Genomic DNA, 13,916 nt, shown 5'->3' with positions numbered 1-13,916 from the left:
ATACACAGTCTGTCTGTCCATCTGTCCCTGGCAAAGTCAGTGGAAGCAAAGGTTCAGAGAGGTAGGAGGATATCTAGAAGAATACAACCCAAGAAAGCAGTAACTAATACAAGGACCAACAGATTTGGCCTTAACATTATTCTTGGCCCTGGGGAGAAAATGCAGTGTGGTATGGGCAAGCAGCAGACTCTACAGGGTCGCTACAAAGACAGGAAGGTGGGGAAAATGGCCACACAAAGCAAAAAAAGTAGAGAAAAATAAGTTGGTAGTTAAGGTGGCAGCAATAGCCATGAAAGGGGTATTTTCAAATTGAAGAATCCTATGTCCAAGAGGCCTATGTGAAGATGGATATCAGAGAAGAAAGAGCTTAAAGATGAAGAGAAGGTAATAAAGAGATGATTGTAGGGTGCGGAATAATACAGCTAGTAAGAACATTTACTGAACACTTACCAGGTGCCTATCACTCTGTTAGGCACTTTACTGCACTATCTCATTTTATTCTTACATCAGCTCTTAAGTGTTTGTTATTTTTATTATCCCATGTTACAGATGAGGAAACCAAAGTGTAGAATGGTTTAATTACTTAAGATCACAAACCTAGGAAGTGGCAGAGCTAGGAACTGAATTCAAGTTTGTTTGACATCAAATTGTTGCTATAAAGTTCTATTCAAAACTGAAGAAACCAGGCATATGAGAGTGAATCTCTAAAATATTTGTTGACCAGCCAGAAGAAAAAAATTTTTAATAAGATCATATGTAGGCAATTCTTTAAGGTAGGAAGAATGTGAGTCTACCTTCTCCCCTTACGAAAAACAAAACAAAAAATACACACCCAAACCTTAGACATTTGGGATAAAATGGCTTTTCACAATGTTTCCCCCTTGGAATTGGATCACTTTGGGCCTAATTTGTCCACAGAACTTGGTAAACTGGTAGTATATCTCATAAAAGCTAACAGTGATCATCTCATGAAATAAAATGGGAAGTCATCTTCAAGAAAAAAAATCCTCAACTGAAAGTTTTCAAGGCAGTAATTAACAGAAATACAGACAGGAAACAAAAATTCAGAAATTAATTACACAGCAGACTTTCTACTCTAACTGAATTAGAGAGACTACATAAACACAAAACAAAAACAAATTAAAGCTTTTGGCTTCAAAAGTTTGATTTCTGTGTTTGAGATATGAGCTCATATTATCACTGTGACTTTATTAATATGGAGAAAAGCAAGAACACTCAAAAACCCAAGTGTGGCAGGTACTGATTAGTCAAAATTCCCTTACTTCTCCTTCCTGATGTCTTCATTTTGACATTTCTCATTAGCACCGCCATTAGAAAGTAGGGTCAGAAAGAAGCAGTGAAATACACTCTCTTTGATTCTGCCATTTATTAATAGCTCCAGTGAGTTGCCTTTTGCCAGGGAAATTAGAAAGTAAGTTTTGAGAGCTGGAGTTATTTACAGACTTTAACTATCCATATTGTTTCCAGTCTACACCTCAGTACCAATGGGTAAATCAGTTACCTCAAAAAAGGTAATGAATCTACTTGTTACCACCTACGATAAGTTTTGCTTCAGAAAATTGAAAATGATCACTACTATGAAGAGTTTTAATTACTTGTAGATGTCAATTATCCACATCATTCTTAGTCTAGTACCTCATTACCATGGATAACATAGATACCTGTAGTGGGATGGAATAAACAATGAATCTACTAACCCCAATCTTTAATTAATCCACTATATTTTTCAGTGAATTTGTTTTCAATGATTACTAGTTGGTCTTTACTTCCCATGGCCCAAGATGTCTTACTTATACTTAGAGCACTCTATGCGGAAAAATTCAACCATTTCATCTTCTTGTGCCAATCACACATTCTGGATTTTGCGAAGCTTAAGGTTAGACACACACCTTACCACTGCCACTAAGTAAGAAGGGCAAGCAAATCATGGAGAAATTCTGATGGATAACAAAACTTCTATAATTACAAGAAATCAAATATTCAAGGATAGCCTATTTAAACTGAAGGAAACAATGTAAATTTCAGCAGTCTTCTAAACTGGATATTTAAACTCACATTCTCAAAAAACGCAGTAGGGAAAAACCAACAGGTAGACATACTCAACAAAATGCTGTCTATCACAAGAACCTGTGTACTTTACAGCAGTAACTGGCTAAATTTAGAAGCTGTCCAAGATTGTATCAGTAGCTACATCTATTTCTTCGAATTATGAAAACTTGCATAGATTATTTTATCTTCCATTTTAAACTATTTTTAGTAATAACTGCTTAAAATGTGTGGCTCTTTTGCATTTCCTAAGAAGCTCAAAAACTGCACAAAGTAATGTAATTCAGATAACTTACCCTCTTACGCCCACCTAACCTCACTACCAGAAAGATAATTATATTGAAGATGAACTCTTAACTTGCACTGCCTTTAGGAAAATTCAAGTAAATATAATAAATGTAGTCACCTAATCAGAGAATCAACTTTCGACAACAAGTCCCTCTGGTTTCTTCCTCAACTCTTCAGTAAATCATTCTCCCCGCCCTAGCACAGTCCACCAGACAATCTCTAATGAATGTCCTGCATCAAAACAAAACAATGGACCTAACAATTTAGAGTTTTTCCCTACTTAAAACTATTAGGAAAAGCAGGAAAATCCAATAAACAAGCAACACATTAAGAAATGCTCACCCAAGAGTTCTTACTATCAACTGCTACCAGTGCTTCTATATCCAATCTCCTCTATGTGCCAGTGCAGCATTCAGGAAACAGTACCCCAATAACATGGCCACATGCATTGCTTACTGCTCTAAGTGAGGCACTGCCCAGTTTTCTCTATTTCTAAGGTTAGAAACACTGCTACCTCCTTATTTTTATCATTTCCCAAACAAAAACGGAGGTTTTATCATCCTTTCTCTTTGTAAAATGAAACTATTTAACACAACACCTAATGAAAATGAATTAAAGCTCTTTATGCCAAAGTTTAAGATATGCTGGTTACTAAGCTACTCATAAAATACTACTTTAAACTGTTCTATATCATCTCCCACCCTACCAGTACTATGAGAAACAGTTCTTTAACATACTAGGTCTCCTAGCTAACAAAAATTTCACATGCATGAAAAAGCATTTTGGTTTTTGATGATGATGATGAGGAGGAGGAGGAGGAGGAGGAGGAGGAGGAGGAGATGGTCTCACTCTAATTTTACTGGTGCAAAAATATTAGCATTGTAAGTCATGCAAACTTACACCTTTAATGATATAATATGCAGGTAAGTACCATTTAAAAAATACTTTCAAAACCAGAAATCTATGCTGAAAAATACTGCTTTCTCATTGCAGTATAATCTTTGCAGGCCAGAATTCCAAGCCAGAACAATCATCTTGGAAAAGATAAACATTTATATAATATAAACACGTTAAGCATTCCTTTGACCTAATACTACATCCAGCAAATAGTAAATAACCATATACATTTAAAATGAATAGTCCTAAATCAGAAGTGGAACACTAAATTTTATGGTCACTTACTTGAACCTCGCTTGTCCTTTGTTTAATAGTATCTTCTTTCTCCTTAAGGTCCTGTTCCACATTATTCTTTTCCCTAGAAGACCAGCAAACAATGCAAGAATATTTTAGAACATCAGCTACAGCTGGTATGGTTATCCATCCTCCTAATCCTGAATCGTTTTTTAAATACATAGTGAAACATTCAATTTTTAAATGAAGGGCAGATTTTTCTACCCTCTTTTAATTATTCATGGAATAAAAATCAATATAAGCTCCGTTTGTAAAAAAAAAATTGCTTTCTCACTAAAATGTGGTGAAAAGAGGATAGATTAAAAAAAGAAGAGGAGAAAAATAATCAATGAAACACTCAGGTTTCACTGATGTCACTGTTGCTATGGAAATAGTGTCCAATGAAAATTGCTGGTAAAGAAAAGGAGGGGTTGCATCAGCTCTGTAAGGTTAACCCTTAGGTACCACTGTTAAATTAAATGAAAATGGCTAGTAGAAACAGTCAACAATATTAAGGAAAAAGACATTTACTGAAGTGTTAATTTCCCCTTAAATCACTGGTGTGCATCAATTTTAGAATGAAACAACAGAGAAAATGGGAAAGATTGTTAATACACAGGCAATTTGCTCTATCAAAAATCACATCTCAAAAAAAGCTATTTTAGGACCATATATCAAATCAAATTGATCAAATATACACACAGTATATATAAAGTAAAAAAAGAACCACAGCAGCATTTATCTCTTCTACTCTTCAAATCAAACATGCTGGGCTCCACTTTTACTTCGAAACATGGTTACCTAAATTCTTACATGCTTTAATCAGGCCTGGGTTGCTATGAATGAATCCCAAGCAACCTTAGATTCAGAACTGCAAAATAAAGCTGCTTCTTTTAACAATTTAACTGCCCATTTGCAGTTGTACTGAAATCATGCGTGCACACGCACACACAAACACACGCACCTTCCTTCACTTTCTTTTCTGCAAAATGAGTGAAAAAGCCCAAAGAATTCTGCAGCAGTACATTTCTGGGGTTGTGGGGAAAGGTAAAAGGCGGCAACATGGAGAAGGGAAGACAGCATTTAATAAGTCCTTCAGGTTAGTATAGCCAAGTTTCTCCTTCGAGCTTCAAGACTACATTTCAGTTTCCATCTCAGACATAACCCAAAATGTAAGCTCAGGCTCCATTTAGTTCCAGCATAAAGGAAAGTGAGAAAATTATACCAAAGCAGATACTTAAGGGACAACTGCATCCTTCATTTATATTTCTCACCTTCTTGAGGTGAGATTTTAAATGTAGACAAAAATAAACTGTTTTGGATATGTAGGCACAATGTTCTTAAGATGTGTATGGAAGAAACTATACAAATAAAGCTATTTGTACATTGTACTTTTAAACGTTTGAGATGGCCAAGGAGCTCAGTAACCGTTTGTCAGATGGGTCGCAATGTGGGTCTTGATGTCGTGGAGATTTTAAACAGTGCCTTACCATGCGAATCATTGTTGCAGTCCGATCCTTCCATACCTCAACCTATTTATTATGCAAAGGCCATCCCCCACCTCCAACCCTTATATAAATAAGACAAATTCAAGAAATAGAAAAACAAAGGGGGAAAATTTTCTGAAAATACCCAACAAATTCTGCAAGCTCAATCTTGGAAATTTTCTTTCCTCCTTATGTGAGCAGATGAATGTTTTCAGTCTTGCTGCAGCATGTTAGAGGTAAGTCATATGAAAATCTAGCACCCTCCCCCCATCCCAAATCCTCAGAGGCATTCCACAAAAGGTGAGTATCAACTCAGCTCCCGGTTTCTGAAAGTAGATAATAACAAAAATAGAAAACATTACAGTGTCAGAGATCAGCAGTGCACACGCTTGTACTGAATTCTTTCTGCTCTGCTGCTAACTGCTGTCACTGACAGTGTCTGCTTAGATCAAGTGTGCATGGAGGAAAACAGGGCTACAAGAAGGCAGTGAGCTGACTCAAAGTAGCCAAGGCAGAAGGATGGGAGAGCAAAGGAAGGAAGCTCACTTGGTGAAAATCCAAAACAGATTACAAAGGACTCAGCTCTGAAAAGCAAACACAGGTATGTTTAGGTAAAATGGAGGAAACTTGAGGAGTACAAACTTCGTAATTTGGGGTCTATTGGGGAGGAAGGGGAAGGGGAGGAAAGGATGGTGTTATTTCTAAACATATTCTGAAGACCATTCCCAACAATAAAAAAAATATGGAGATCTTTAGGCATTAATTCCTCTTAGTACGAAGATCAATTAAATTTAACTTTTGATTCATGTTTATCTAATAAAATTTTGGTCTTATAATACTCCTTTTATTAGCACAACCAAGTAGTATAACATATATTGCTAAATAGAAAACTTAAAAAGAATTAAATGTTCCATTAGATCACTTTCTATTTTAAAAATTATAAGTGAAAACCTGTCCTGTAAATCAGACTGAAAATCAAGTAATTTTCTCAACCTAGTTTACAGTTTCAGAGATGCTCAAATGTTATTCTGTTGTCTTGCAGTGACTCTTAACCTTTGTAACTATTCTTCTCATTTCAGGCAAATAAAAATATCTAAACAAATATTTAGGTGCACTTAGGATGCTTGACCATATTTCTTACCTTCTCCCTACTTTGAACAACATGTATATTTTTCTACAGTTGATGGACACATAATCAATACAAGCATTATTTTTAACACTAGTAATTTAAAAACAATGCTCTTTAAGGATCTGTGCCACAGTAGAAAGTAGTATTAACATGCAACTTCTCAAGGAGGCCACCAATATAGGTAGATAAGGCAGATATGAGACATTATTTCAAAAAGAAGTGTGTGAGGCCGGGTGTGGTGGCTCACACCTGTAATTCCAGCAGTTTGGGAGGCCGAGGTGGGTGGATCACTTGAGGTCAGGAGATCGAGACCAGCCTGGCCAATGTGGTAAAACCCTGTCTCTACTAAAAATACAATAATTAGCTGGGTGTGGTCTCGCACACCTGCAGTCCCTGCTACTGAGGAGGCTGAGGCAGGAGGATCACTTGAACTCAGAAGGCAGAGGCTGCAGTGAGCAGATATCGGGCCACTGCATTCCAGCCTGGGCAACAGTTAGACTCTGTCGCAAAAACAAAAAAGAACAGTGTGTGAGCATTTTGCCCGAACCACCACTCATCTTGGATGTCATGACAGGAAAAGCTATTACCTTCACCTTAGTAATTTCCAGAAAAGGGAAATGAAATGATCCTACTCATCCTCTATTTTAGACTATCTTTCTGGTTCTTTTCATTCTGAAGATGCTTGCACATCCTGAGGAATCCACAAGTACCAAAGCTATAAAGAACAAGCCAGGAATAAAGCTCCCTGGTATTCCAAAGGCTCACAGTTTTGATTCCATGGAGCGGTGAATTTGAACCATTAAGGAAAGCAAATCTCAAGCTAGGCTTTCAGAAGCCTAAGGTTGATAAACACATAAATCTAATAAGAAATGGTCCAGTTATTCACAAGGACAGTTAGGCTGAGGGACCTTGAGTCTATGCAATCCACTTCCATTTTCCTAGACTCTATGTGCAAGGAGTAGGGCGTGAGCCATCTGCCTTAGTTTTTGATGCAGTTCCAATATTATCAAAGACAAGATAAAATCATCTTCAAAGTCCTTCCCAGATACACAGTTTTATGTCTTTTTTTCTAAACATCAGTGTCCACTGTTTTGTAACCAGAAAACATTAAAAACTAGAAACTATTAGAAACTGGAAAGTTGTGAAAACTCACAAAGCTGTACTTTTCAATCCTGAAACTTAATTATAAAAATTCTCTTGGAGTACATTTAGCCATAAAAATGGTATCACTAAGTAGCTTAACTGCCAATCTCTCTCACAAGCAAACAGAAAAAGCTAGCTCTTCTGAGAAATTGTTTTTCTCACTCTGATCAGGTCACTTAACCTTTCAGAGCCCTAGTCTCATTTTTCATATGTGGATGCTAATATCTCTATCATCTTGGGATTTGCAAGGCAAAATATGTAAGATGTCAAGTAATTAATATTGAGCCTAAATATTAACATTACTTAGAATTTTAAACAATAATGAAGTAGTTTTTTAATTTGTCAAAAGGAATTATGAGTTATAAAAAAGGTTAGAAAACATTGATCTAATATAGTTATAGAATAAATAATGTAAACACTAAAATTTCTACCCCCAAAATCTTATCTGAATATCATTCAAAATAACCTATCTGCTCTCTACTTTTAGAAACTCATTATATGGTTTTGAAACCATAAGATTTGGAGAAAAACAGCCTCCAAAATACTAAAATACAAGCTCTATCACAAGTCACCTTACATCACTGTAGTAACAGCTATTTGTCCTGGCCGACCCTCTCTCCTTCTAGGGTTCAGCAATCCTTTTAGGAGATTGCTCCTCTTTCTGCCTCTTCTAATGTCTTTCTACTCATATAGTTGAAACAGAAGATGCCATCTCTCTGGGCAATGACTGGCCAGAAATTGGCTCCTGGTCGAAGCTTAGCCAGTCAAAGTATCCCACCACACAATCACAGAGATTAATTCAAGAATGAGCCTGTAACCGATGCCAAAGCAGTCAGAATCTTTATCTAGGATACCTTTATTTGGAACTGATAAAAAGCTAGCATTCTAGGTAGCAAGCCCTGGCTCCTGTCACCTCCTGTCATACTTAATTTTATGGGCTAATTTGGCTAGGCCACAGTGCCCAGATATTTGGACAAACATGACCCTAGATGTTACTGTGAAGGTATTTTTTAGGTGAGATGAACATTTAAATCAGTAGACTTGAGTAAAGCAGATTACCCTTAATAATGTAAGTAGACCACATCCAATCACTTGAAGGCATTATAAGAGAAAGATGAGGTCCCCCAAGGAAGAAGGAATTATATCTCAGATTACCTTTAAACTTGAGATGCAACATCAACTCTTCACTGGGTCTCCAGCCTGCCTGCCTGTCCTATAGATGTCAGACTTGCCAGCTCCCACAACCTTAAAAATTTCTTAAAATAAATCTCTGTCTCCCGCTTTCTACATATATATACACACACACATATACACACATATATATACACACACACATATACATATATGCACACATCCTATTTGTTCTCTTTCTAACCCTCCTTCCCGCCCACCTATACCTTTACTCTTCCAATTATATGGGGTCATCAAATTCTTCTTTTTGCCTAAACCAGCTCCAGTTAGGTAGGTCATTTCATCTTTTTTAAGCCTCCGTTTTCTTCTCTTCAAAGAGGGATAATAAAACCTTTATCTCACAATTGCATATAGGATTACAAAATTTATGCCAGCATACCCGGTTTACATAGCAGATGCTAAATAAAAAGTTAAACACCAACAAACTCTTTATAAGCTCTAGTTTCTGCAGCTATAAAATGAGTATCTACTTTACAAACCATATATGGGATTGCTATGAAGAGCGATAGAGAAAATACACAATAAAACCTAATATACCACTATGCAACTTACCTACTGACTCAGTAACACATATTGAATCCTATTACATACTTGTCACTATGCTATACTTAAGGGATACATAAAACCAGTAGGCACCTGCCATTAAGAAGCCCTTAATTCAGAGTATGTGAACACACACCTGGTGTGAGGGGTTGGGGATAAGAATATAAAGAGATAATTACAACGCACTGTACTAGGTGCTACAACAGGTAAGCATTGTGGGATAGGAAAGGTTCTATGAGAACACAAAGAATGGGAACTTGACTCTCCCTGAAGAAGGTCAGAAAAGGTCTCCTTGGTATCACTGAAGGTAGGATGATTAAATCCTAAGTGAGCTGTGCAGACAATAATGTCATGTTTATCAATGTAAATTACTCCGGTCTGAGAACACTGCGTGAAGGAGGTGAGAGACTTCAGCTAAGCCTTGAAGGAAAGAGTAAATGTCAGGTAAGAAAATGGTATTTCAGCCAGAGATAAAGCTTATACAAGAAAGCACAGACGATGTTGGCAAAACAGCAGTAAGAAGCAGACTGAGAAGAAAACTCCTCAAATTTGATAAAAGATCTGCATCTACAAATCTAAAAACCTCAATGAACTCCAAGTAGCATAAACACAAAGAGACTCACACTGAGACACATTATAATCAAACTGTTGAAAGAATCTTGAAAATAGCAAGCAAGAAGAAAAGCAACTTGTCAATTTGTGACATAGAATCAATCCTTAATAAGATTATCAATGGACTTCTCAGCAGAAACTTGAAGGTCAGAAGGCAACAAAATGATATATTTAAAGTGCTGGAAGAAAAAAACCTGTCAACTGAGAATTGTATACCTGACAAAACAGTGCTTCAAAAGAATGAGGGAGAAATCAAAATACTCCTAGACAGACAAAGGCTGAGGGAGTTCATTACTTCTAGATCTGCCCTACAAGAAATGCTAAAGGGAGTCCTTGAGGTTAAAATGAAAGGATGCTAGATAGTAACTGAAAGTCATAAAAAGCTAAAAAGATCTCCAGTAAAGGTAAATACATAGGTAAATATAAAAACCAGTATAACTGTAATTTTTGTTTACAACTCCGCTTTATACTTTCTATAGAATTTAAGAGACAAATGCATAAAAAAGAATTTATGAATTTGTTAGTAGATACACAATGTATAAAGATACAGTTTGTGACATCAATAACGTAACGGGGGAGTTTTTTTTTTTTTTTTTTTTGTAGATGTGGGTTCCCCCTTTCGGCCCGGCTGGGGGGTTTGAGGGCAATCTCGGCCCCCCTCCAAGTCTCCCCCCCGGGTTCAAGTGCTTCTCCTGCCTCAGCCTCCCAAGTAGCTGGGGCTACAGGCACCTGCCGTCACACCTAACTAATTTTTGTATTTTTTTTTGAGATGGAGTCTCGCTCTGTCGCCCAGGCTGGAGTGTAGCAGCGCAATCTCGGCTCACTGCAAGTTCCACCTCCTGGGTTCACAACATTCTCCTGCCTCAGCCTCCCAAGTAACTGGGACTACAGGCGTCCGCCACCACGCCCGGCTAATTTTTTGTTTATATTTTTAGTAGACATGGGGTTTCACCGTGTTAGCCAGGATGGTCTCGATCTCCTAACCTCATGATCCACCCGCCTTGGCCTCCCAAAGTGCTGGGATTACAGGCATGAGCCACCGTGCCCAGCAGGAGAGTTTTGATACTGTTTGTGACATCAACAACATAACAGGGTGAGAATGGGCTAGGTACGGTGGCTCACTCCTATAATCCCAGCACTTCAGGAGGCTGAGGCGGATGGATCACCCGAGGTCAGGAGTTCGTGACCAGCCTGGCCAACACAGTGAAACCCCATCTCTACTAAAAATACAAAAATTAGTTAGGTGTGACGGCAGGTGCCTGTAGCCCCAGCTACTTGGGAGGCTGAGGCAGGAGAATCACTTGAACCCGGGAGGCAGAAGTTGCAGTGAGCCGAGATTGCACTGATTGCACTGCTGCACTCCAGCTTGGACAACAGAGCAAGACTCTATCTCAAAAAAAAAAAAAAAAAAAAAAAAGTGGGGGTAAGAGCAGAGGAGAGAATGGAGCTGTATACGACCAGAGTTTTATTTGTGTCTTTAAAGACAGAGTCTCTCTGTTTCCCAGGCTGGAGTGCATTGGTGTGATCACAGCTCACTGTAGTCTCGAACTCCTGGCCTCAGGCAGTCCTCCTGCCTCAGCCTTTTGAGTAGCTAGGACTACAGGTATGCACCACCACAGCCAACTAATTTTATTTTCTGTAGAGACAAAGTCTCACTATATTGCCCTGACCTCAAGCTATCCTCCCATCTTGGCTTCCCAAATTCCTGGGATTACAGGCATGAGCCACCTCGCCTGGCCAGGAGCACAGTTTTGTATGGGACTGAAGTTAGTTTATATCAATTCCAAATAGATTGTTCAGTTTGGGATGATAAAGTTCCAGAGATTCATAGTGGTGATAATTGCACAATTACTGTGAATGTATTTAATGACATTAAGTACATTTAAAAATGACAACAAAAGAGTGAAACTCTATCTCAAAAAAAATTACTTTAAAACTTTAACCATTTTAAGTGTACAATTAATGACACGGAATGGTACACTTTAAGTGGTTAAAAATTTAAAGTAGTAAATTTTATCTTATGTATATTTTATGATAAGAAAAAATTAATGAAAAAGAAAGTAGAGAGATGAGAAAATTCTAGACAGAATAACTTACCTAGAGTGGAAGGTTCATGTGTGGTTAAATAAAGCTGAAATGGTAAATCAGAATAAGCTTATGAAGAACTTCTATACTAGGTAAAAACAGGCTTTTACTGTTGTTGTTGTTGAATTTTCTTTATTTTGAGACAAAGTCTCACTCTGAAACCCAGGTTGGAGTGCAGTGGCGGGATCTCGGCTCACTGCAACCTCTGCCTCCCGGGTTCAAGTGATTCTCCTGCCTCAATCTTCCGAGTAGCTGGGATTACAGGCATCCGCCACCACGCCCGGCTAATTTTTGTATTTTTCATAGAGATGGGGTTTCACCTTACTGGACAGGCTGGTCTTGAACTCCTGACCTCAGGTGATCCACCTGCCTCAGCCTCCCAAAGTGCTGGAATTACAGGCGTGAGCCATCATGCCCAGCCAAGACAGACTTTTAATATACAGGAAATGGTGAGTCCCTTAGAGGTTTCTGAGACATGCTTCTTTGAACACCGAATGGCATTATTTAGCAACGCAGCTCTTCTTTCCTGTCTGGCTTGTGCAGGAAGAGAGGAAGCAGAGGCACTTACTGCTCAGAAAGCTGATGACAATTGCTAGAAAGGCAATAAAACACCCTGACTCTGCTTATCTTAGGAACTGTCAGAAGCCTTGAGCTAGATTACAGTAATAAGTATAGAAAGCTGATGAGAAAGTCTTCGTTTTAAATATAAACCATTTGGAAGTTACACGACCTTTCATTCTAAGAATCACAGTTCATGGCCGAGTGCGGTGGCTCATGTTTTTAATCCCAGCACTTTGGGAGGCCGAGGTGGGCAGATCACTTGAGGTCAGAAGTTCGAGACAAACCTGGCCAACACGGTGAAATCCCGTCTCTACTAAAAATACAAAAATCAGCCGTGCGTGGTGGTACACGCCTGTAATCCCAGCTACTCGAGAGGCTGAGGCAAGAGAATCACTTGAACCTGAGAGGTGGAGGTTGTAGTGAACCAAGATTGTGTCACTGCACTCCTGCCTGGGTGACAGAGCAAGACTTCATCTCAAAAAAAACCAAAAAAACAAAAAAACAAGAATTTGTAGTTCATAAAAGCTTCAGTTAAAGTTCGAGGACAAAGACATTTATTCTTACCAAAAGTTTTAAATTACTCTAAAAGTTGCCTTTGTCAGGTACAGTGGTTCACAACTGTAATCCCAACACTTTGGGAAGCTGAAGTGGGAGGACCACTTGAGCCAAGAGTTTGAGACCATGCTGGGCAACACAGTGACACCCACGTCTCTGTAAAAAATTTTTTTAAAAATTAGCTGGGCGTGGTGGCACATGCCTGTAGTCCCAGCTACTTAGGAGGCTAAGGTGGGAGGATTGCTTAAGTCTGGGAAGTCAAGGCTAAAGTGACCCATGATCACACCACTGCTCTCCAGCCTGGGCAACAGAGCCTGACCCTATCTCAAAAATGTATACATACATACACACACACACACACAAACACACACACAAACACATGCATAAATAAAACTTGCCTTAATTATATAATCTTTATGAGATATTATTTCATTTTTCAACAAATATTTATTAAATGTCCACTATATTCCAAACAAGATTGTAGTTGGGCCTCTATTTATAGTTTGCTGGGGAAAACTAATAGCCATTAATTATAAAAATTTAAGATAAATACTGTGAAAGTATGATGGTACTATGGGAATAACTAATGTTCTTACTTAGTTCTGAGAGACTGGCTGTTTTTAATGGGTTTTATTTTTTAAATAAGAGAATATATTTATGGGTATAAGTCATTGAAAAGAGAGCCTAACTAGAATCAGAAAAAACACAAACTTTGGGGTGTGGCTTATATGACAAAGCACACCCCCTTAGTGGCAGGTCCCAAAATTAGATGGTTCATTTTTCAAAGGAGAAATAATATATATACATATCTCTGGAGACAGAGTCTCGCTCTGTCGCACAGGTGAGAATGCAGTGGGGCAATCTCGACTCACTATAACCTCTGCCTCCCAGGTTCAAGCAATTCTCCTGTCTCAGCCTCCGGAGAAGCTGGGATTACAGGTGTGCACCAGCACGCCCAGCTAATTTTTGTATTTTTAGTAGAGACAGGGTTTCACCTTATTGGCCAGGCTGGTCTCAAAACTCCTGACCCTCAGGTGATCCTCCCGCCTCGGCCTCCCAAAGTGCTGGGATTACAGGCATGAGCT

General features: G+C 38.4%; 1 protein-coding gene across 3 annotated transcripts in view; it reads right to left on the bottom strand.

Moving 5' to 3' along the window:
* The window catches only part of EPS15 (epidermal growth factor receptor pathway substrate 15), a 164,535-nt gene that overhangs the window by 52,900 nt on the left and 97,719 nt on the right, over positions 1-13,916 (bottom strand). For all 3 annotated transcript variants that reach the window (XM_023188907.3, XM_023188925.3, XM_026454167.2), the window contains exon 13: positions 3,538-3,610. In XM_023188907.3, coding sequence (XP_023044675.2) covers positions 3,538-3,610 — 73 coding nt within the window. The remainder of the gene's footprint in view (positions 1-3,537; positions 3,611-13,916) is intronic.

Source organism: Piliocolobus tephrosceles, chromosome 1 (assembly GCF_002776525.5).
Source record: "Piliocolobus tephrosceles isolate RC106 chromosome 1, ASM277652v3, whole genome shotgun sequence".
NCBI lineage: Eukaryota > Metazoa > Chordata > Mammalia > Primates > Cercopithecidae > Piliocolobus > Piliocolobus tephrosceles.
This window is presented reverse-complemented; position numbering and strand designations above follow the sequence as displayed.